This window comes from Pyxicephalus adspersus, chromosome 5, assembly GCF_032062135.1.
Source record: "Pyxicephalus adspersus chromosome 5, UCB_Pads_2.0, whole genome shotgun sequence".
NCBI lineage: Eukaryota > Metazoa > Chordata > Amphibia > Anura > Pyxicephalidae > Pyxicephalus > Pyxicephalus adspersus.
Genome location: NC_092862.1, coordinates 37,471,693 through 37,496,274, shown reverse-complemented (window position 1 = coordinate 37,496,274; position 24,582 = coordinate 37,471,693). Strand labels below are relative to the sequence as shown.

General features: G+C 36.3%; 1 protein-coding gene across 3 annotated transcripts in view; it reads left to right on the top strand.

The window, feature by feature from the left end:
• Positions 1–24,582, top strand: part of TGS1 (trimethylguanosine synthase 1) — a 25,721-nt gene extending 1,139 nt beyond the window's left edge. For 2 of the 3 annotated variants that reach the window (XM_072411188.1, XM_072411187.1), the window contains exons 2-15: positions 550–623; positions 2,228–2,335; positions 3,707–3,771; positions 5,751–5,920; positions 7,934–8,684; positions 10,766–10,880; positions 10,998–11,084; positions 11,550–11,721; positions 12,224–12,635; positions 13,221–13,388; positions 14,734–14,877; positions 16,751–16,967; positions 18,729–18,807; positions 23,135–24,582. In XM_072411188.1, the coding sequence (XP_072267289.1) occupies positions 2,232–2,335; positions 3,707–3,771; positions 5,751–5,920; positions 7,934–8,684; positions 10,766–10,880; positions 10,998–11,084; positions 11,550–11,721; positions 12,224–12,635; positions 13,221–13,388; positions 14,734–14,877; positions 16,751–16,967; positions 18,729–18,807; positions 23,135–23,245 (2,595 nt within the window). In that variant the 5' untranslated portion in view covers positions 550–623; positions 2,228–2,231 and the 3' untranslated portion in view covers positions 23,246–24,582. Of the gene's footprint in view, positions 1–549; positions 624–2,227; positions 2,336–3,706; positions 3,772–5,750; positions 5,921–7,933; positions 8,685–10,765; positions 10,881–10,997; positions 11,085–11,549; positions 11,722–12,223; positions 12,636–13,220; positions 13,389–14,733; positions 14,878–16,750; positions 16,990–18,491; positions 18,543–18,728; positions 18,808–23,134 lie in introns of all 3 variants that reach the window. The other variant, XM_072411189.1, reaches the window with a different exon arrangement.

Here is a 24,582-nt window from a genome sequence, read left to right as displayed (position 1 = left end):
TCTAGGTGTAGTCTGTATGTCTTATGTCCTTAACTCGGGGACTACCTGTATGTAGGAATGTCTGTAGATTGCATTGATGCATTTCTTAGTTTATGCAAAAAAATCTTATAATTCCTAAAATTCTTCGTGCATGTGTATAACCAACAGGAGGAAAGATTGGAATTCACATTAATGGCTTCCAAATTCTCAGTGGCTCCAACCATTGATGTCTGCAGTTAGAAGAAGGCAATTCTTGCCTGTATATAAAGCCGGCCATACATTATACAATCTGTGCAATTCATTTAAGATTTACCAAAGTTTTGTAATATGACTACAATATAGTCCCTTCAAATAGTGTCAGATCATATCCCTGCTCTACATAGTGGTAGATATCTCAGATGATTGCACAGATTGTGTATTGTATGGGAGTTTGGCATTACTCATTTGTCTTTGTTTGCCATGTTAGTTCTTTATTATGTAATTGAAAAAAAAAATAGGCTTTCTCTAATGGATTGACAGTAGATCATTTAGATTCTGTACCTTCAAGACTAATTTTGGTTTATGTTTTAGAACCCAGATTTTCAAAATCCAGATAATCAAGAATACTTACTGTCATACAGATAACGGCTGGAACTGCAAGGACTGTAAGTATATCACATCGTTATACATCCATGTACACTGTCAGGTTTATTCAGTGCCATAATGAAGCGTATTAAGCCATAATAGAAATCCAGAACCTTGTAGTTATCTGGCTATTATTAGTATTTTTGTTGTTATTTTTACATAGTACGTATATAGCGCCAACATATTACGCAGCACTGTACAAAGGCCATAGTCATCACTAACAGTCCCTCAAAGGGGCTCACACTCCAATATCCCTACTATAGTCATATGTCATTACCACAGCCTAAACGTTAAACGTGGTTGCTCCAGGTCACTGCACTTTGTATTCTATTCTACAGATACAAATAATGTATAAATCATGGATTGGTGATTCACAATTCAGTCAATAAAACTGTGCAATGCTATCTCCGAGCTAGTCACCACTTGCAGAATTTTCATAAGAATTTCTGCTACATTGGTAACTTGGGCTGTGCCAAGAACTGGAATTAGGCACAAACTCTGATGTCCACATAAAAAGCACCAACTATTAGAAATGTTGATTCACTTTCCTTGTACCTAATGTATCTTTTATCAGGAAACCTACTTGCTGCAAGATTCATCAGAGGTATAATAAGGCAGAATTTATCACAACTATGGACAATGAAGGGTTATGGCTCCACTCTTGCTGCCCTTGGCTTTTATAGCAGAGATGGAGAAGGAGACTATAATGAAGTCTTATTAGTCATTTATGCCTGTATGTTGGCATATTACTGACCTGATGTTAAAGTGTGAATAATGTGAAAAGTTATATTTTGTTTTGGATGAAGTATGGTTTGGGTTATACTCCTATCAGGTCCCCTGTTAAGCAGAATTTAGTTCACTTCTTGTTCAGAGTCCAGGCAGAGTAGATATTTCTAGGCAAGGTGATAGATATCCTTCTTATGCTGAATTCACACTAAGCTGCCAGTAGGAAAAAATCCCTTTGAAAAATTTCCCTAAATATGACAATTTCCCATTATTGTGATAAATGAAGAAGAGGAGTTATTCCAGCAGGGGAACATACAGTATTTATTTATCACTGAACAGAGTCTATAGTCCTGTCATTAGCTGTCCCTCAAAGGGGTTCACAATCTAATGGCCAGATTCTTAACCACTGAGCCACCATGCTGCTGTCAGTAACCAAAAAAAACACAGATATTTTCAAAATCCGCTCCCATTCCACTCTTTGCATGCTGTTGTGGTCACAGTTGACTTGCAACCGCATTTAACCACCACTCACAGCGATTGTATAGTGGGTATGGTTGCATCCAATCACATATCAACTTCCTGAATCCATTGAACTTCAGCAAATCTTGTTCTCAACTGCTTGACACAGAGGTTGAGTGCAGTTGAGGTTGAACTTTGCAGGGTAAATCTGCACAGTATGGAAGAGCGGTTAACAGTGCAGTTTTCAAGTGCATCAAATTCCTGGAGGAAGCCTGTATAATCTTCAAAAAAAGTTTTATTTTAGTAATTGGCAATTGTATTTTTGAATAGCCCATTCCTGTCCAGGACACTCCTCTTTGACATAACTGATTAACTTCTAATTTTAAAACAATTGTTTTTATGTATCAGAATGTTATTCCTGTAAATTGTCCTATACTAGGATCATGCTATGTGTAGAATGGAATCATGTGGCAGAGATGTGCCTTTACCTGGATGATCTGAGTGAAGAAAGCAGAATATTGTGTCTTTGCTCCAGAGCTTTTGTTAAGTAAGTAATAATTCACTCATTATTCTTTTATTACACTATTTTGTCCTGTTTCATTACACTATTATGTCCTGTCATCTACTTCCACATACACAAAAATTCTGTTAATACTTGACATGTCGCTCTGCTTATCTCATATCCCATGCCCAGTGCCCCTATCCTGTTCTCCAGACAGAAGTTTTCCATTGAGAGACTTCCACTCTGCGGACCATGTCACTCATATGGACACAACCTGCCCAGTCGGCGGGTTCTGGCATCATGACATCACTATGGGGGATGTTTCTTCCCCTTTGAGTGACACACGGCTCCCCGCGCATGCGCAGTTGGTGACCCCTGACCTAAAGTTTGTTTTGATAGCTCCGCCAAGGGTGTTATCATCACATTACCCTGTAATAATTTTGACTATAATTTGTTGTCCCCACGCAACCTTTGGGCTGAATAATATCACATCTCTTGCTACCTGGGAAACTGAGTTTATATTGCAGCGTAGCAGAGGCAGAAGTTACAGTATAGAAAGCTATAAATGTGTCTACTTGATTGCTAATAATTCGATTTATTAACTAATTAAAAGGCAATGGCGGAACAACATCATAAGAAATCTTCAACTTGTTTTGGACTGAAAGTTCTTAATCATATTGCATCCATATGGGTAAGCGGTATTAGTGCTAGACTTTCTTGTGGTGATGTGTTTCTAGTGCCTTCCTTTTGTTAAATGTTTGATCTGCCTCAAACATTGGAAACAAGTTTTATTATTTTCTGTGCTTTAAGTTTCTTTTTGCTGGTATAGTGGGTCCTCTATTTCAGTTTATCACTGCTGGAGGGGTTTTTCTTTAAACTTGCATTGTGATTTTAATTAGTGTAATTGTGGTTGTGGGGAGGAGGGATGGGGTGCTGAAGAACTGTTCATGTGATGGTCTTTTACAATGATGTACTGTACATTTGGCTGCTGTGTGTGGGGAGAGGGGGTACTGTGTGTGTGTGTGTATATGGTACTGCTGTGGGCCTTAATGTGAGTACAAGGGGCTTTGAATGCTTTTGACCTTGAACCTGGGTGATCCAGCAAACTTAGAATGTATTACTTCAGTCATTTGCTAGCAAATGTTTTGAATCCTGGACCAGATCCATTGCAGGTTTGCTGGATCACCCAGCTTCACTGATGAAAGTGTATCATCTCCAGCCTTGGAGAGCTTTAATAAACCAGGCTCACTGTAAACTTGGTGAAACTTGCTACCTTAGAAAGTGAAAGATAAAAGTTTGGAATAGCACTGTTGTGTCATGATTTGATGGTGGAATTATTGTATTTTGTAATTACTGGTGTTAATGCTTCCTATGTCTTTCTTTAACAACAAGTCTTCTGTCACGATTTCTTTCTAGTGATCGTCATTTGTACTGTTTGGGTTTAAGAAGAGTTTACAGAAACAAAAAGAATAATGAAAGAGGTAATGTGTGTGTGTGTGTGTAGTGATTCTGTCTCTATATAGATGCTTTTTAGACAAAACAAAATGGGTTTATGGTTTCCGTACCTATAGACAAGCTTTGTCCTACTGGATTGCAGTAGCAGCGATAGCATTATCCTCCTGCACTTAGATCTCCGTTTGTGTAAAATATATTTTTCAGAAACTGACTTTCCCACTAAACAGTTGTGATTTGGAAATCTTCCCTCTGTGTGGTTTTAGGGACCATCAGGGTGATCAGAGAAATAAATGGTGTTTTGCATCCAGGAACTAATTACTGGTTTGACTAAAGATTTGCTGTATCAAAGATAAAAGGTATCTAATATTTACTGCATTAATTGAAACTGTAGGCTTAAGAATATGCAGTTGCTCCCAATAATTCTCTGTCATGTATAGACAGTTTTAAATTCATGTTAATATTTATTTTTTATAAAGGTAAAACAGTAACATGCGTTGATGGATAAAATCTTTAATTCTGCTTCTTGTTTCCACTTTAGTAAACTCATAAGACTTCCAGGTGTCAGGTATTCTGATGGAAGCCAACATCCCACTGCCTTTTAAATGAGTTCCCTCCATGCTTTAAACTTCTCAGTCTGTCACTTGCACATTCACAAATGCCTGCAGGTCTGTTGGTTTAGGATTCAGCTGCTCTTTTGATATGCAGGCTGTTTGCACAGAATGCTTTAGTATCTTGAATTTAGTGTTGCTGATTCTTGGAGTTACTATTTTAAATTCATGATCAGTAAATATTAGGATTTTCCTTTGTATGTTCTGCATTCACTCTGTATATTACAGAGTTTCTTCATTTTTACAGAGCTGTATGTTATGTAGACTGTTGAGGGTTATCATTGGTAGGATTTTGTGTTTGTTTATCTGTAGGCAAAACATGTTTTTTTTTTCTGGGTTGAGGTATAACCTTACTGTGCTCTATTTAAATTTAAAAAAATGAAAATAGAAGATTTAATTGCATACATTATTTTCATAATACATGGATGTATGAATTTCATATAGCAACATCTGTGAGAAAGCTTAGTGTAGCCTCATAAACAACTTACCAACAGTTGCTTTTTTCCCAATAAGCCTACAGTGTAGTTCTACGTGTCAGTTATTTACTCAGATTTTCCTGCTAATGTGGGTGAAAGTTCTTCTGCCAGGGTGCACCAATAAACCAAGAAAATAGTCCAGACACAGGTAGAACAAACTCCATGCAGGCTGCATATTACAGGCTGAAACCAATACTTAAGTGTTGCATTAGCATCTTCCCTAAAAGATACTGTACCCGTACTGAGAGAAACATGTTGCTGCTTTTTCTGCCCCCTTTCGAAACATGTGAACTGTCTTGTTTTCTGAATAAACCACATAAAGTTACAGACCTAAACAAGCATGCAGCAAGTGAAGTACTTAATATACATACTTGTGATTCAGGGGCATTTATCAGTTCTGTCACATAGCTAGGCAATGCTGAACAGGATACCGTTTACGTGACAGGGTTACAGCTTGTAATACCTTCTTCAGTTGCATTAAAGTAGCCCTGCTACAGAATAAAACCTGACCCTGACCGCTTGTTATTTAGCAACTGTTTAGCATGAAAAGCTGTCTTCTCTTCTCTTAGAAATCTGTTTGTGAACAGCACAAATAGTCACACTTGGCTGACCAGCAATACAGAGAGAGTACATGGGTCTGTAAGCTTTTGCACAAATTGTGCCTCTAATTGGCTTAATAAATGTCCCCATGAGTATTAATCACTGAATTAATATAATATCCAGATAACCAGTATTTCTAGTAGAGATCAGCAATGGTAACCACAATTTTTTTTTCTGTACAAATTTTCATCAGGATTTCATACATTTTCTTTATTTTTATACAAATATCTATTTCTTCTTTTAAATGCTTTTTTATTGTGCACTACACTCATCCATGGCACAATTTGTTTTACAAGAATATTACAATGTATTGATCCACAGATTACAACGATGATGAGGAAGAAGAAGAGGATTCTTCAAGTTTACCAGCAGCATCTGAAACATTCAAAGTCCCTGTTATAGAAGAAGAGCTGGACTCAGAGGCTGAACTTATGTTACAAATGGGTCTTCCAGTAAAGTTTGGTGGGTCGTCATACGAGAAGAACTTTATAGTAAGTTTTCTGTGTGTGTCTGTATGTATATGTGTGTGTGTGTGTGTGTGTGTATATATATATATATATATATATATATATATATATATATAATAGAGAGAGAGAGAGGGATTGGGGCAGGGTCCTCTCCTCCTGTATCACTGTCTGTATTAGTCTGTCATTTGCAATCCCTATTTAATGTACAGCGCTGTGTAATATGTTGGCGCTAGTTAAATCCTGTTTATTAATAATATTAATAAAAGTAATACATCTAAGGAACTATCCCTCCTAGACAGAAGTAACATCGCAGGGCTGCACTGCATCTGCTGGACCATTCCATTCCCTAAATATACATCAGAAAGATTCTATTTTCTGTCCAGTGTAAGCTAATTTTAGAGTCCGCATTGTAAATCTTTATGAACCATCCACCTTGGATCACAAATCTTTTAACTACATCCATAAAAAATGTTTTCATGCAAAAAATTAAAAAGTGTTTTCTATATCTGTAGTTAAAGGACATGTTGTTTACTTTTGTGTTCATTGAACCATACTCATGTTATCCGCAGTGTCTGCCCGATAAAGATTAACCTGTGTGGACGCTTACAGAAATAAAACTACTGCCTTAGATGATCATGCTTATTCAGCAAAGGAAAACTGTAGTCTTATGAATAACTTAATGAGTGCTAATGTTTTCATTTCAGAAACCTGTGTGAGTCGACATACAACCTAAGCAAGAACAAAATAGGAAAACCTGGGTGATCAGCAAACCTGAAATGGATTTCCTAAAATCATTTCCAATTTTCCATTTGGCAATTTTCTTCAATTATTGACCAAATCTATTACAGGTTTGCTGGATCACCGAGGTTCTACTATGATCTATCTTCTCGAGTCTTGGAGAACCTTAGTAAATGAATCAATCTATATATGTGTAGCAACAAATAAGCAGACATTTTGGAGCTGGGTGGTGAGATCAGCTGATATACAGTTGTTCAGTAGGATTTTTAAATTGCTTGGCATTTAGATACTTGCTGATTGACCCATCATTGTCACATGGAGTGAGTCAGAGGTTCTATCATATACAGAAATACTAAGTATAACAATTACAATATTACTACCTAAAGAGGCAAAACATAGGTAAAACAAGTGACTTTTTTTTTTTTTTAACGTGTTTTTTAAGATTAAGGATTCGCCATGGCAAAACATGTGACTTTAAAGATCATATAAGTAAATAAATGCTTCTTTGTAAAATTTGAGTAGAGGTTTGGCCTCATTCACACCTATTTTCCCATTTTTTTGCTGTACTATTTATTACAATAAAACTGTTTCTGTAATTTGCACCAAAATATGATATACAATACACCATGTAAAGTTGTGGCTTGTGCCTGTGCTTACATCTGCTGTAGGTGCATGATGTTTCTTGAGATTGAGCTGCAGCATCACCTACACATTGATGTTTCACTTTTCAAATCAATTCCTTACATGTTTGATCTTTTAAATATTGGATGGTGGTTACGTCGGAATTGAATACTATTGTTTAAAATTGCTACTGCATTGTCTGCAACACACAGAATGCCTATGATAGATTTAAGTTTCCCACACAGAATTAAAGAGCCTGGTTTATTATCGCTCCCCCAAGACTGATGAAGAAAGACTATCGTGTGAGAACCTTGTTGAACCAGCAAACATGGAATCGATCTGTTCCAGGACTGAATATTTGCCAACAAATAGCAAATTATTGTTAGGAAATCCATTCCAAGTTTTCTATATTACCCAGGTCCAACCATATTAGTCTGTCTTCTACATGGATTATGTTAAAATAGGCTATTTTTGTTATATCTGTGACTGAAATGTATGTATTAATTTGCTCTTGAACTATTATACAGACTGTATTTACAATTTTTAGATGTCTGAAGTTGGTTAGGTTTTGTATGTTGTAGATGGCTGGTAATTTTAGGGACCTCTCAGAGATATTTTAGGCAATTATTTAGGGTATTTAGACAATACCTAGAGACAATAATTACTATCTATTTTCAGCTACCAGATCACTCTTTTAAGGAACACAAAAAGAGAAGGAAGGTACGGAACAAGCACCAGAAATGTAAAAATGAGAGCTGTGTAGATGATGTGGTAGAGCCGGCACAAGATATTGACATTGAAGAAGTTCGTAGTAAAAATCCTGATCAGTCTGGAAAAGAAGAAAGCCCCGTAACAGTGTCTGAGGGTGCATACAGTCTGAAACCCACAGCTGCAGATCCCACTATACAGAAGAGTTGGGAAGATTACTGGAACCAGCATGGGCAAGGGCTGCTGTGGCAAGATTGGGTTGTAAAGAACCCAGAGATCAGCCAGAGTAACCCTGAACCCTGGAATTCTTCTGAGACCACAGAAGAGTGGAATAAACATTATAGTGAATCCTATTGGCAATATTATGAGCAGTTTAATTACTGGACCCAACTAGGATGGACATTCAACTCACCAGGTGAATTTGCTGAACAAAGTACGGAGGATGCAAAACTCCCAAGCTGTTCTCCGCCACCAACACTGGAGAAAGACCTTGATCGTTTATGTGATGGCATTGTAAACGGACTGGAGAATATAAATCTTAATATAAATGAAGCCGAGCAGGACTGTAAACCTATAAGTGTTATTTATGAGAGTCATCAGGCACAGGACACAGAAAACCATGAAACGCATTGTCCTTGTGATCCTGATCACTGTGATCACCAAAATGGGGGTTCTGGAGAGACAAATGCACCATCTGGACATTCTTCATCCAGCCAGCCAGGTCTGTAAAATTAGCATTTATTGACTTTACTGATGGCTTAATAATTGTCAATATATAACAAGAGATGGCCTTGGCACTTTTTTTATTAAAGCAATTTATAAACAGGAAAGAAAGCTTGTAGAAATTCACAGCTGGGCAACAGTTTTCCTGCATGCCTGACATTTTGTTTGAAAGCGCATTCTCTGTTGGATTGTAGTCTGTAAATATTAATAGCTGTATTAATTAAATTCTGTCTGGAAGTTATACAAAGGTATACAGAATAAAAACTAGATAATAGATAGACCATTACTAGATACCCTGATGAGCTAAAACAATAAAACCACTCATAGGTGAATAACATTTAAATAACCTATTACGTTTGCATCAAGGGGTGGGATATATTAGTTAGCGAGTAAACTGTCATTGATTCTGGGCAATGTGTTGGAAGCAGGACAAATGGGTAAGTGTAATGATCTGAGCAACTTTGACAAGGGCTGAATTTTGATGGCTAGATGACTGGGACAGGTCTTCTTCTGGGGTGTTCAGGTATGCTATAAAACCAGCCCAAAGTGCTTACACTAAACTTTTTCACTACCAAAAGCGCCTACAGTGGGCACATGAGCTTCAGACATTGTATCATTTAAATCATGTGGATGACCATGTGCATTGTTCACCTGGGAAAGAGATAGCAGTAGGAAGCACTATGGAAGGAAGGCATCTTGGTGGCAATTACCACTGGACTACTTCAGAGGTATCGAGTCAATGCCTTAAATCACAGCAGCACAAAGGGGACCTACACAGTATTAGTCACATGGATTTATTCTTTTGGCTATCATTGTATTTTTACACTAAGCATTGATATTGATACAGTCGTTTCTTAAGGTTGCAGATAAATTTGTCAATTTCCTAATAAAATAAACACTGCACTTAACTTTCACCCGCAATAGAATTGGACACTGACAAAAAAAATTGTTGGTCAGCCCCAAAAAAAAAAACCCTCCTAATACCAACACGTTTGTGCTTTGCTGTTTGTCCAAAGAAAAAGTACATGTTTTCCTCAATTCAAGTTTTTACAGTTCAGTAAAAGTTTTTTCTTATTTTTTGCTAGCTTTTTCCACCTAACCCAGTTCTGTAAAAGTTTTTATATATTACAGATAGAGCTAGCCAGTTTGATTACAGCTATCCTCCTTCTAACTTTTGGAATGGAGAGTGTAGACTGTCCAGGGACAGTCTGGAGGTGACCTGTGGTCACTTGTTTCTGCATATAGCTCCTTATGGGCCCCATTCTGATACCATGTTAGCCTAGAAGCGCTTTCCAGGTTCATAGATGCTGGCATTGCTTCAACACTAGTCCTTACCCTGAAAACTTGCTTAGTGAGTGTACCATTTTGGCTGAGCAGGAGCCACTTCTTTTACATAGGCCTATCTCACACACAACTTCTCCATTTGTGGCTTCATTTTTGGTAAATAAAGACCTGGTGGAATCTGTTTGTGTTCTGAAACGTAAACCTTAGATTTAAAAGAGGGTGTCTGTTTTTCTTTTACATGACTTTATATGCTATGGTATACAATCCTGACTAGCAGAGAGGCATCTGTCTGAGTTGTAGTGAAATTCCGTTTTTCTGTCAGGCATTTGTTTCAATTCAGGGTTCCATGCTGCAGGGCCCCTGATGCCTGCCGGTGCCTATAACCAACCCTATATTAGTTCATAACTGTGCTCCCCTCAATCCATTGTCCATTTCTGGTGTTCTATCAGCAGTTGTTGTTTAAACTCAGCAACTCAATCTATTACAGCGAAGAGAGTGCTCTTGAGCCTTCGAGTACACAAGAAAACTTATGTATGCAAACACCAACTGCCTGATCAAGGCATAATTCAAGTAGTATAGTATAATTTGATCAAGGTGCATTCATATAGGATCCAGTTTGTATGATTTCATTATGTATGCAGCATACAAACTGAAGTTTCTGTGTAGTCAGAGCAATATAAATAAAACTTGTTGACTAACTTGGTGACAGAATGGTTAAAATGCATTCTTTTATATAATAGTTTGTTTCCTGGCAATGAATTATTGTTTCTTCAATTTTCTCTTTTTTTAAATAAGTGTCACAGCTGAATCCAGAAAAAACTGTACACAAAGGGCAAGCAAGAACCAGTGAGGACAATGGTGAGGATGATGATGAACCTCCAGAGTGCAAACAAGCAAAAATCAAAAGGAGGTAAGTGTAAAATCTGAACAGCTACAACTATAGTTTGTGAGGCCTTTGTTCTATGTTTGCAGACTTGTTTTATATTTTCTGTTCACTAAGGATAATATATGTTTTGCATTTTTATAGTCATGAGCTGGATGTCGAGGAGAACCCACAGGAAGTACTTGCTGAATCCTCCACTATCCTAGGACTGAAGCACGGTAAAGGACAGAAGTAAGTATGCCATGCTGGAGGACGGGAGTAAGGGTGTCTTGGTGATTTTGGAGATTCTGGTCTGCATGCTTCCTCCACATAAGACTCAGAAATGCACACAATTGTCAGCCTACATACTGCTTTCATGATGGCTTTTTGGCTACTGAAAGTTGTATATATGTGTATGTTCTCATGTAAGCAGTAGATGCCCTAGGCCTGCTGTTCATAGTAAAACACATCATTTTGGATAGAGTGGAAAAGTGTAAGAATCTCTCTGAATGTTTTCATTGTCGCTCCGGGGAGATTTCTTTTTTTGGATTCTGTTGGGATGTTGAACAGAACAGGAAATTAAGTCATCCAAACCTGACCTTTTTCACACTGTGTAAAAGAGCTGATTATTATAATATAGCAAGATATTGCTCTAGATCATTATGGATTAGCATATTATGTTTAACTCTATACCTTTGTGTTTTTATATTATTCTAGATATGGGGGAATTCCAGACTTCAAACATCGGACTCTGCGCTACCTGGATAAAGGAGTCAGGCACCGCTCTCATTTCTTGGATATGCACAGACCTGTGAATGTTAAGAACCGCCATATATTTTTTGCAGATGATTCAGATAAGAAATCTACAAAAAGTAAAACTTTAAAAAAGGTATTGCATTTTATGTACTAAAAGTGATGATTTGACTTTTGTATAGGGAACATTACTGTCCCTAAACAATGAACTGACAATAATTGACCTAATTTATGTACAAAAATAGTAAAAATCAAAAAACATATATTAAGAAGATTTTTAAACTGTGGTAAATATTTTGCTAAAGTGTCTACACAAGATATTTTGTCATTTAATATTGAAAACTATCTTTCAATACCAGTCTGTAGCCTCAGTTCAAATGCTGTTTTCTTGCAGCCATAGCAGCTCCCCCAAGGTTTCTGTAAATACTATATACTCGTAGAACCCTTAAAATACCTTTTCAGGTCTTCAGGGAACCCCTGCTACACTTACTATATCCACCGCTCACGTTGACATAGTGATTAGAAGAACCCTAAGGTTTCACGCTAATTTCATTCATAGAATAATACATGGTCATTGTGAAATTTGGGTTGTTGGTTTGTTGAATAGTAGTCATTACTTTCTGTCATTTTTTTGTCAGGTGCAGACTTTCCTGAGGAAGGTGGAAGAACCTGTTGATGATGAAATAAATGAAGATTTGCCAGAAGTGGAGGATTCTTTTAGTAGTTCTGACTCTGACGAACAAGACACTTTGAATGTTAAATCAACTAATGTACTTGCAGAATCCCACCTCGAAGAGGCTTTTGAGGAACATTACTATCCTGATATCGATGAACAATCTGAAATGCAAGATGCCAAAAGCAATTCTTACCTGCTAGATGATAGCAGCATGGGTATAGAAACACATTGTAAATTGCCATCCAATGCCATCTGGTGTTCAGCAGATGGAAGTTCTCCTCAGGAACAATCAAGAGATAATGCAGACTCCACAAGACAACTGGTCCCTCTGGAAATTCCAAGCTATCTACAGGTTGAAACAGAAGAGAAAAATGGTTGGTGTTTTTGTTTTTTCCTACCTAACCTTTAACCTAATCAAATCCTTCCTAACCTTTAACTTCATTGGTGATGTCACTGCTGTCCTTTTATAGTCTTGAAACTTATTCTAGTCAGGATGATATTGTTGGGGAGTCCTGTGCTGTTGTACATTTCCTATGGAATAAGGAGGTAGGTGATTTGTTAAAACTGCCACTGGGTACATTATGGCAATGGTTCAAAACTTTTTTAGGGGTTTGCATACATCAATACACTGAACAAGGTTACCAGTTAATGTGTCATTGGTAGGTGTTGTCACTTATCGGTAAACTTTGTCTGTTCACTTGCAAACTTAGAATAAAAGTTGAAGCTGGTCAGTACAGAGTCATTAACATTGTTTTTTGTCTGTAAGAGACACCTTCACTATGTATGGCTACCCTAAATCACTGTAAAATGTGCTTACTTAATGTATAAATAATAAATATAACAAACACAGCTGCAGATTATTTATCACACAAACTTGTGTTTAATGACATTGTGTCAGTTTATCAGTGGATTATCTTCTGTACATGTATGTTAAAACATATGGCCACTTGTGTTTGTAGGCTCCCAGGTATCAACTGCAGGTAGGAGCAATAAGAAGAAAAAGCAAAAAAGCAAAAAGAAAATACTGTCGCCACCTCCAGAAATTGCTGGATCACACCTTGCAAAGTACTGGGCCCAGCGCTATAGACTCTTCTCTCGCTTTGATGAAGGGATTCAACTGGATGAAGGTAAGACATTACATCAGTACTTCTTCATAAAACATCACCTTGGCAGCACAGTGGCTCAGTGATTAGCGCTCATTTGCAGCACTAGAGTCCCAGGTTAGAAACCTGACCAGGGGCGTTCCCTGCATAGAGTTTGTATGTTCTGTCCATGTTTGGGTGGATTTCCTTTGGGCCCTTCTGTTTCCTCTCACATCTCAAAAAAATACTGGTAGGTTAATTGGCTTCCCCCCAAATTCAGTATTTATTGAATTAATAGTAACATTATGTAAAACAGAATAAACAAGCCAAATGTCAAATAGGTGCAGAACAATGGGCAGTACATTTAATATGGATTTGTAAAAATTAGAAAGGAATAAAACCTAAATGAATTAAAGAAAAAATGTAAGATGTTAATTTTGCAAGGTACAAACATAGCCCAATAACATACCAAGCTATGTAAAAAAAATTAAACTTTGTTAGAAAGTTGAAACATGTTTAAATGTGCTTAATACTGTGCTTGAATACCAGAAGAAATGTTTAGCTCTGATGGACATGATGACTAAAGTCTCCAAGTTCTGCTCTTGGACCTGGGGCAGCAGAGAGGACAACAGCAGTCACATGACAGCCAATAAAAAGAAAAGAAAGCTATTCCTCTATTTTTAGTGTTAGATCGATCAATCAATCCAATTCATTTAAATACAAGGACATAAATTCTTATTTTATTTGTTTTGGCCTTATGAATTCTTTAACATTATCAGGCTTTCTAACCTACCCTTCCCTTTATTTAAGTTGCCTGCCTTTAAACACACTCACAAATTCCTGTGTCCTCCTGGTGTCCCAAAAGTGCATGGTTAGGCTGCTACTTTACAAGTGTGTACAATTTTTACGTTTTGCTATGTTACACCCAAAAAATGGTTTCTTGGCATATAATTTACTGTTTACTTTTCAGACATTTGTAACTCTTCCTGCTGTAAAATTAAAAAAATATTTGACAAACCATTTCTTGGTTGAACACTGTAATATCATGTTTAGCTTTCTTGCGTTCCAATGCCTGTGTATGTGGCACATAAAAAAAAAAATCAAAACAGAAAGCTCAAAGCTGTTCTAAGGGGTCTTACAGAGTATTGATTCCTTAGTACGGGCCTTCATTTTTTCTTTCTGGAGTTTGAATCCCTTTTACCATTTTTACCGTTTTCATATAAAACAAATTAAAAACATTTTTCTGTTTTATTTTTAAAGCAGTTGTACTTTTTATGTTATTAAAACATAAAAGCTGTAATCCGTATTTCTTTTTTTGTGTGTTGGCTATTAAGCCACATGGCATTGAGTACACTGTGTAATACAATGACCTTTCTTCTGTACTTTGTAGAAGGCTGGTTTTCAGTAACCCCTGAGAAGATTGCAGAGCACATAGCACAGCGCATTCTCCAGTGCTTTAAAAATGCTGTTGTAGTGGACGCTTTCTGTGGCGTGGGTGGAAATGCCATTCAGTTTGCTTTGGCAGGCATGAGAGGTAAGGTTTAATTTGTTACAATTTGAAACGTGCTATTTGAGCATTATGCAGTTCATTTCATGTTGCAGTTAAAACTAAGGTGAACAAATCTTCGTGGAGGTTCCAGCCAGTTCAATTCGGGAGTCCAGAATCAAAGGAAATGGTAGAAAACTCCTAAAGACAGGACCCAGATGATGTGACAAAATAAACATTCTGATACAACCAGTGTCACAGATTGGATTTCATTTTTTTCCTGTGTTTTTGCAAATTGGAAATATGTTGCAAATTTAAAGTAAACCTTTTATTAGTTGTCGTAACTAATGGTGAAAATGAAATGCAGGCACAGGTAAGATGGTAGATGCTTCATTGTATTGTACACATTTAACTTTAGCTACGTTTCAATTTGCTTCACTCTATTGACTAACCATGTGATGGGGGGTGTCCTACTGCCTATAAAATCTCTAACTACCTAACTTAAATATAGGTTAGGCTGGGACCTCATAAGTAAGAGCACCACATAATTTTATTCAAAAGGAAACCGTAATGTCCCATTATATTGATATTTGGATGTTAAATGAAATCTACATTTACATAATAGTGACTGCAAATATAACCAGACACCTCTAGATGGCAGCAGTATATTTACACTAGCAATGTAACATGAAGGTTTTTTAATTCTTGGTGAGTTTACAAGATACTTTCATCTAATATTATTAATTTATTTTTGTTTCCACTAGTTACGGGTAGAAAAGTTAACTTAATGTATCATCATGATCAATAGCATGATTTTTCTTTTTTACTCTCCTAGCAGATTTCTGAAACTGGTTTAGCGTAAATAAACTGCTTTTTAAAGGATTTCTTTTTTTTTTTTTTAATACAAACCTTAAAAGGTTACACTTACACTTATGTTCCCTGTTGAAGGACTTGCCTAGATAAATATCTTCACTGGTACAATGCTTAGTTCTTTGTGTTGCCATTAAGGTTGCACATCTATGATGTGTATTATATTCCAAAGTGTCGGTCAGGACAAGGCAGTTTAAATAAAAAAGCAATACCACCGTAGGACTAGATATTTGTGGCAGGGCAAATCTAAGTAATATGGTATCTAATGTAATTAGGAATCTGCTGGTATGTAATTTGAGTAATTTCCAGTGAGATTATTAGAAGAACGGTTATGCTGCCTACGCTTTCTTGGCATCTGTAGTAGCCCAGGGTTTCCCAGCCAGTCATCAGCCACATACTGTGATCCGGTGTTTTCTAAAAAGGACCGTTATTGTCGAGGGTAGTCTTTATTACAAGACACAGCTTTGGTACAAGAACTGGGTATAGGAGGCTGGTCACAATATATGACTTGTAGTAGTGAAAAGTTACCACTTGACACACGTGATAATGCCTGATAATAAAATGTATCTGAAAGGAGTAGAAGGGGAGCTGTTAACAAATCATAACACTACTGGTCCCATCGTGACCACACTCACTGTGTTTTATCTATCCAGGGTCAGTGTTGCCTCAATAGTACAGGAAGTGTTAGGGGAGAACACCTACATCTTCCTGTCTTCATAAGATAGGATGGGGTGTTTATAGTCCATATAGGGCTGATTACAATGGTTGGGATTTCGGAGTATATATGAAGTTGAGAGCTCACTGGGTGTCTGACATATTGCACATGTATTATTCTGTACTTGCAGTGATTTTTGAGTCCGGAAGTTTTGAATAGCCAAGTTGTACTTCTTGCACTTAGGAGCACAGATAATAAAGGCTTTAAATGACTATACTAATTAATTAATCTGTGATTGTACATGGTACTTCTGAACGTATAATAATGACAGATGCGCATACACAGGTACTATGCTGTCTATATTACCACTATAACATGTTTTTGTGCTCCTTTCAGTCATTGCTGTGGATATTGACCCTGTGAAATTGGATCTAGCTTACAACAATGCCCAGGTGTACGGAGTAGAAGATCAGATAGAGTTTATTCGTGCAGATTACATGCATGTTGCTCCTGACTTGAAGGCAGATGTTGTTTTCCTCAGCCCGCCATGGGGAGGTCCTGACTATGTCAGTGCTGAAATTTTTGACATCAAAACCATGATGAATCTTGATGGATATCCTTTTTTACAAAATGATGTAATGTAATACTTCAAACTATATTCTATATATACATAGATACATAGACTCTCGTACTGATATTTAGGGATTCTTCAATAGCATTACATTTCATGCCAGTAAATTCTTTCTCCACTAAAGTGTTATTGTGGCATAGTGCAATCTTGGAGCCTTTTTACCATTACTAAGCTGATCTATTTTACAAGAGAGGATAGATTCATTCTGTGCTTTTTAAATAATGACACTTCTGAATCAAAAATCACTCAGGACTGACAATATTTATTAGTTCTTCCAGGTTCTGCTGCTATAGTCCATCTTCAATGTTTGACATGTTTCATGTTCACAGACATCCCGTAGACAGTTTTAGAATGTGTGAACTAGAGTCGGGTTAGCCATTCTTCTTCTGACTTTGCCAAGTGTTTATGCTCATTATATTCTTGGCTTTAGGGCTGAACCACTGTGATTCGTGCCAGTATGGTAATACACTGCTCTTATCATTCGACATTCAAATGCTTGCTCCCAAAGATAGATAAGGTGGAGGTAGCAGGAAAATCCAGCTGGGGTATTAATGTGTGTGCAATGGCACGGCACACTTTGGTATGGTTCGTGTTTAAAGACAAGAGTGGGTGAGGAACACAAGAGGTCAGCAGTTTCTGAAATACTACAACCTGTACCACATTAAGGATAAATCCATGGTCAAAGTCTGTTGCATTGCACATCTTTCCTATTGTAATATTTGCTTAAACGTCCAAACTTCCCTAGCATATTTAGATGCTTTATGTTTTGGAGTTGCTGCCACATGATTTGCCCTGTGGCATCTTCCCTTACCAAACAGATATACTAGTTTAGGTTTACACTGAGCATTTACACTGAATATAAGTATTGGACTTTCAAACCTCCTCAGTATTAAAGGCTAAATATATTTTCACAGTGGGCACACCCATTTGTGCTTGTTTAACAATGCTCTACTTCCAGGCATGTATAGTATTACATTTTCACTGGTAATCCTTGACGGGGTGTATTATTAAAATAATTAAAAAACTTCTTAATACTGTATGAGGTTATTAAAATATCCACAATATTGGATATGTGGACTGTGACGTTCTTTTACTAAAACTGTTTTGCCATAACTGGCACATTTGTACAATTCAAAGTTTTTAGTATTTTAGGCAAAGTAAGTTTGGCAAAAGAACGTTTTGTATTATAGCCAGTAGGAGCAGCTTTAAACTTTTTTTTTTTGGTAAATAAAAAAAAAAAAAAAAAGTTTTTTTTCTATAACCAAACTTGGTACTCAAAGCTCAGTAGTTTGTATTATATATCAGCTACTTTATTATAATATATTGGAGCTCCTGAGCTTTCAGTGCTGAGTTTATTATATCCTAAATGGCAGTTTTTATAGTAAAGTATATTTATATTGACCCAAAACAAATTTTATAAACCTTTTACCTTGTTGGATTTATGATGACATTTTTATATAGATGATCCATACACTCTGAATTTTTTCATTTGTTCTTGTTTGGTAGTTTGGCCAGCAACATTCAGTCTGTTCTTCAACATTCAAAACGGTTTCACAGGTGATCGTTTTATCTTCAGTACCAATAAGGAATTATATTTTTTTTCTCAAATTTTAACAAAGCATGTAATATATTATCTGTTTAACTAATTGTTTCTTTAGTCCCTGTGTGTTTCAAGTGCATCCACATGCTAGACTAACAATCAATTTAATTTTAGTCTCTTACTTTCCTTAACATTTCTGATACCTTTGAAATCTTCCGGCTTTCCCAGAAAATTACAAAAAATATTATCTATTTTGTACCACGTAATACAGATGTTGAGCAGGTAAGCAAATATTTGCTATTCTAAATATTGCATGAAAAGACTGTATTATGTTTTGAACATGTTTTATAAGTATGTGTTTTTTTTTGCAAACTATTTATATTGTAAAATTTATTTGGCACCATAGAATACAACTCTGGTATGCCCATATGGCCTGATTTAATAAAGCTCTCCAAGGCTGCAGAAGATGCACTTTAATCCGTAAAGCTGGGTGATCCTGCAAACCTGGAATGTATTTTTTCCAAAGTAATTTGCTAGCAATTGTTTTGAATTTTGGACTAAATCCATTCTGGGTTTACTGAATCACCCAGCTTCACTGATGAGTGTATCCTCTCCAGTCTTGTAGAGCTTTACTAAATCAGGCCCATAGTGTTATATTGTCATACTGTAATAACAAAACAAAAAAAAGCACATAGTGTTTTTGATGGTAAAATGTTTGGGCACAAAAGCTGGCATACACAGCTTAATAGGATTTATCATGTTGTTGCTAAATCAGTACACCTTCCAGTAGTGAGTGATAGTATAGTAATTGCTTCCTTTTTAAAGTGTTTGTTAAATTAGGTAGGGTATGAAAGGTGTCCGTATTAGGTTGAATATCCTGTACTTTCTTTCACTAAAGACAAATTAAGAAGTAATCCACAGAATAACACAACAGACTGCTGTCAGAGGAATAGGTGCCCACATTGGTAGATTTCCTCTATTGCAGAACAGCCTCTCCTAAAAATACGGTATATGTTGTTAAAGTGAACATTGGGGGAAAACTTAATCTACAGGTAAAGTACAGAACCATTTCAAAACTATAATAATGTGGATGACTTATTTGTATATTTACTGTAAATATCACTGTCTATCTTTACTGCATCCAGGTATTCTGTACTTCTTTTTTTTCCCCCCCTTAATGACCGTGCAGCAAATCAACCAGTAAAGATTGTTCCAGTTTTTTATTTCCTATTTTCTGGTAACCTGTAAAGGTAATGGTACATCACAGCTGTTTAATGCTGTGATGATGCTGTGAAATGCACTCTACTTCTAAATTCTCTTGTGGGCTGACAACACACAGCTACACACAAATACAAGAACCACATTGTTAGAATTTTAAACACTTTAAGTAAGCATCTAGTTGTAAATAACACTATTATTTATTATGTGGTACTTTTCTTGAAGAACTTGTATAGTTTATCATTCTCTCACTTTTCTTAGGTACATTATTATTTTGCACACTGAATAGGACCATAAACATTTCCAAATACGCATTCTTTTCAAATCAGCACAATATTTTATCAAAAAAAATGTATCAAAACAATACAAAAGGCTGTTCCTCATCTTGCCTCAGCAACCTAAAGGCTGGACAAAACACTACAGGGTGCTTTGCCAGTCAGAAGCATTTTGAGTGATTTATTCGGCGAACCCCTCACTTTTCAAACAACTAACTTTCATGTAGTTTACGTGTTCATAGCATCAAGCAGGCTCTATTTATCTCTTTCCCATTTTGTCCCATAAAAGAAGGATGTCGCCGGTCAATGCAATTATGTTTAATAAACCCCACAAAACAAATAGTAAAGGTGGGACAGTTGAACAAAACAAGCAAAAAATAGTCTTGGATGCCTCAGCCGTTCTCAAATTCCAAGGTGTGCAGGTAGGCAGTTTCATAACACTTTTATATCCTGTGATGAAAACACTTCATCATTTACTTGTATCTAAACTTATAACAAACTCATTAGCAGTATTTACAAAACATTTAACAGAGCAAGCAAAATCTTGTGAGAAGACCTTGCAGGTCATTTTAAAAACTGCTGTTCTGCTCTCCATGGGAATCTTCTGAGGACTAATATGTCCCCCTCCCTATGTGTTACTGGTACGTCATTCACTTTGAGTGGATGAATTAGAGAGGGGACCTGTTGAGTGTAACAGACCTTTAATTTAGTGAAAGGTCTGCTCTAATAATTTCTAGTGAACTAATGGCTCAGAAATAATGATCTTTCTAACAAAATCTTTTCTAAGTAACAACGTGCAAAGTGAAACTCCAAGAATACAGCCACATATACAGCATATTTGACTTTTTTTTTTTCTTGTCCAAGGACTTGCGTAAAGCCCATCTCAAGCTTTACATAACCCTTCTACAATCACATAGCTAAACAAGTTGGTTATATCGTCATTGCTGATTCTTGTGTCACCTGCCTGCTCATTTCACAATAAATCAGCAATGCCAAGATTACTTATCTATTGAACAGGGAGATAATGCAGGAAGCTTTAATGCTGAACCAGCAAATAAGAATTTTGCTTATTGCAGCAATATGTGACAAAGCGCCTGTGTCCACTGCATCAAACAAATTAAATATTCTTCTGAGATCATTCAGAATGTGATTTGCAGTTAACCTGATGTATATTTTAACTGCTGCAAGTAGGTTTTTCATGCCCAAAGACATGTGTTGAAATGCCCAACCTGTCTGACAGACACAAAAGACTACCAACTGAGGCCTTAATAAGAACTTATGAATTCAATTCAAGTCGTTTGGCAGATAAGTCCCACTCGTGTACTTAAGATGTGCAATTAGCTCTTGTTCTGGAGATCTAATTTAACAAACAGATTAATGCTTGTGTTTCTTTTATTTTTTGACCAGCTTCATCAGCTGTTTTACTTACTGTTGCAGTTTTTTTTATTTCCTCCCTATCAGAAACAAAAAAGAGGAACTTATCTGTGTATTTAAATAGCTGCTGGGAGGTGGTGTCTTTGTAATGCACATTGGTATATGTTTTGTTCTTTTAGTAGCCTGCAGTATGGAGATCTAGACTCATAGATATTTTATTTAGCTCCATCTTTTCAACAAATTATACATTACAGAGAACTTGCTGTACCTGACTTCCTATAGGGCAAAATGCTACGCTGCTTATGTCTAATTGTAAATTACTTTGTTGTTATGAACACTAAGGCTAAGTGCATGCAAGCAGATCCACTGCTAATTTTAAGCCAGACTAACTTCTTTATTAGTTATTCTGTAATTCTCAAAATGCTGTATATGCATGTATAAGATGCTGCTCTTCTGATAGTTTTACCTGGATAGAAAGTGATCAGGATTTCGGTTTACTGTACTTGTTCTTATATACACAAAGTGCAACTTTTGTTCTTCTGATTGATATTTACAAACGTGTCTGATCTATCCACAACTTACCAGAACCCCAAAAATACAATCTTTTACAGTTTGGTAGCTACCAATTTCCGTTCAGTTTCATGGTTTATCGGATAAGAAATCTGCCTGTCCAGATTAGGCCTTGCAATGAGAGCCTTCAAATTGGCTTGCTTAAAAAAGTATTTTATTGCAGAACATGTAGGCAATGTCCTTTTTTACTATAAAATAACCTTTCCTGCCTGATCACTGTTTATTTATACTCACCTGTACTCCTGTGCACCTGTGCTGACATCTTCACTCAATCTTCCTCCTGGAGTTGGGTCTTTGGAAATCTTGATTGGCCAGGCCAGGTTGACGTAACTTCCACCCATTTCATTAAGTTCCTTCATCCCTGGAGAATGGCAGGATACCACATCACAAACCAGACATGGGTTTCTTTAAAAAGAGATGGTGAACATGCAGGTAAGTATATTTTAATAAAGCAAGGAGAAAGACCATCCCTTTCTTTAATAAGACCTGCCTGTTCGCTGATTTTTAAAGCACAACTATAGCTTCGATTTATGTGTAACTCTGACGTTCTAATATATTATGTAATGTTATAATGTTGTAAGCTGTAATGATAAACTTCTGAAAATTGTATCGGCAACCTACAGTACCTTGTTCCATTACGTCTGTTCAGGGTGCATGCTGATTAGTGGGAAACATTCAAATTTATCTGCTAACATTGACCTACATTACCACTTGTTTTATCTACACCTGACAATGGAATGTGTGTATAGACCAAGCAATTTCTGAGTGTCAATACTGTGACCGTTCACATAGGATCCCATCAATACTTCTTGAACTTTGAAAAATATTGTAAAGAAAATAAGCAATAATAATTTTTAATAATAAGGGGACTTTAGGATAAATTCCACTAAAAAAAGACAATAATTTATTTTAAGTACTGAGGTGCTCAGAGGTCATCACTGTTTAAGGGGAAAAACAAAGCAGCATATAATCTATAACCCATAGTGGACCTAGTGGAAGGAACAAAAAACAAGTATTTGGAAGATGCTTCAAATAAACAGCCCCTCAATATGTGGGTACAGTGTAAAGGTACAAAGTAAAAAGCTAAATCAAATGTCTAATTATGAATGGTTCCATTTTGTTGTATAGACTTTATTTTATTAATTTTTGTTCTTATTGTTTGCTTGTTCTAGGTAGCATCTCTGGCTGGCCCTGGTGGGCAGGTTGAAGTAGAACAGAACTTCCTCAACAAAAAACTGAAGACGTTGACCGTTTATTTTGGAGACCTGATTCGGAAACCATAGATATTTTATTTTGTGTGTGAACGTGTTAACTGTATTAGCAGAAAGGGAATGTATAATTTGTATTTTTTTTGTTAATTGTTCTGTAATAAAACTGGCAGTCCTGGACTGTGTAATAACTGGTTTGTAAAAACAAACAAAATTAAGATTTTATGAAAAGATTTTTTTAAGCTTTTGGTGTTGTGTTTTTTCATTATGAAAAGTAAATGAAAAATGTTTCCAAACAGGTTATCCTACCCCAGTATGTATGTATCTGGTCACCAACAACACCACTCTCTTTACTCTCGGTAGTCTGCATCATTTAATGCAACTGAGCCACACAGCTTTAGAGAGAAATTATTGCTATATCATATTATTATGCATGGAACATTGTTAGTATAATAACTAGGTGTTATATGTCATCTTAAAGGTCTGTGATATCTATAGTTTTAGTTTCTAGGACCACCGTTCAGATTGCAGTGATAAATACAATAGACAAAGGAATATTTTCCATTAGGAAGTAAATTTGGTTACTATCATATTTTGTGCAGTAAAAAAAATCTCTTTATTGAGAAGACCAGTAATGCCTTCATCCTGCTTTTAAAGTCCTTTACCATGTTTATGGTTAGTGTGTATTTTGGACAGATGGGTATGATAAGGCACTTTCAAATAACAACCATTATACCACTACTTCTTTCACTTTTAGACATAAAATACCTGCTTCTTACTCTAGATGTGGACTTACCTTGGTCTGATAGCTATGGTCTACCTACCCCAAGCCCTGTTTTTGTTTATATCTCTTACCACATTTTTCTGCCCGCAACTAGAGATCACTCCATTTACCTTTGTGAAGGCAAAATTTCAGGGTATGTCTACGTCCTAGAAATTCAGTAAGTATAACAATTATGCTCTGATTGGGGTAGTAATATAGTATAACACTTGGAAGTGCACTTGGCATCCTACTTGACTTGGGGTTTCCTCTTTCTGTAAGTCCATTTTTAAAGTGTTCCACACTATGCTTCAATTTTATCATAACATAACTGTGCAGAGAACTCATACAAATAGGAGAACCAGTTTAAAAGTCATGTTTGTGTTTCTTCCTTTTTGCAAAACTCTTGCTTTTCTCAGTCTTCAGAACGAATGGGTTTCATTTGAAGCACACATGGCAATGCTTTATAAAGGAGGTTATGTTAGGAATGCAGTGGTGTGGCTGTTTCTATATGCAGGTATCTTATTCTTCAAGCCACTCTTAAATGTAATGAAAAGTTTTTTTGTTTTTGTTTATATTTAAAATTCCACTTTTATGTAAAAACTGTTATATTTGATACTAAAATACACATTTTTGTATTGATTTCTCGTAA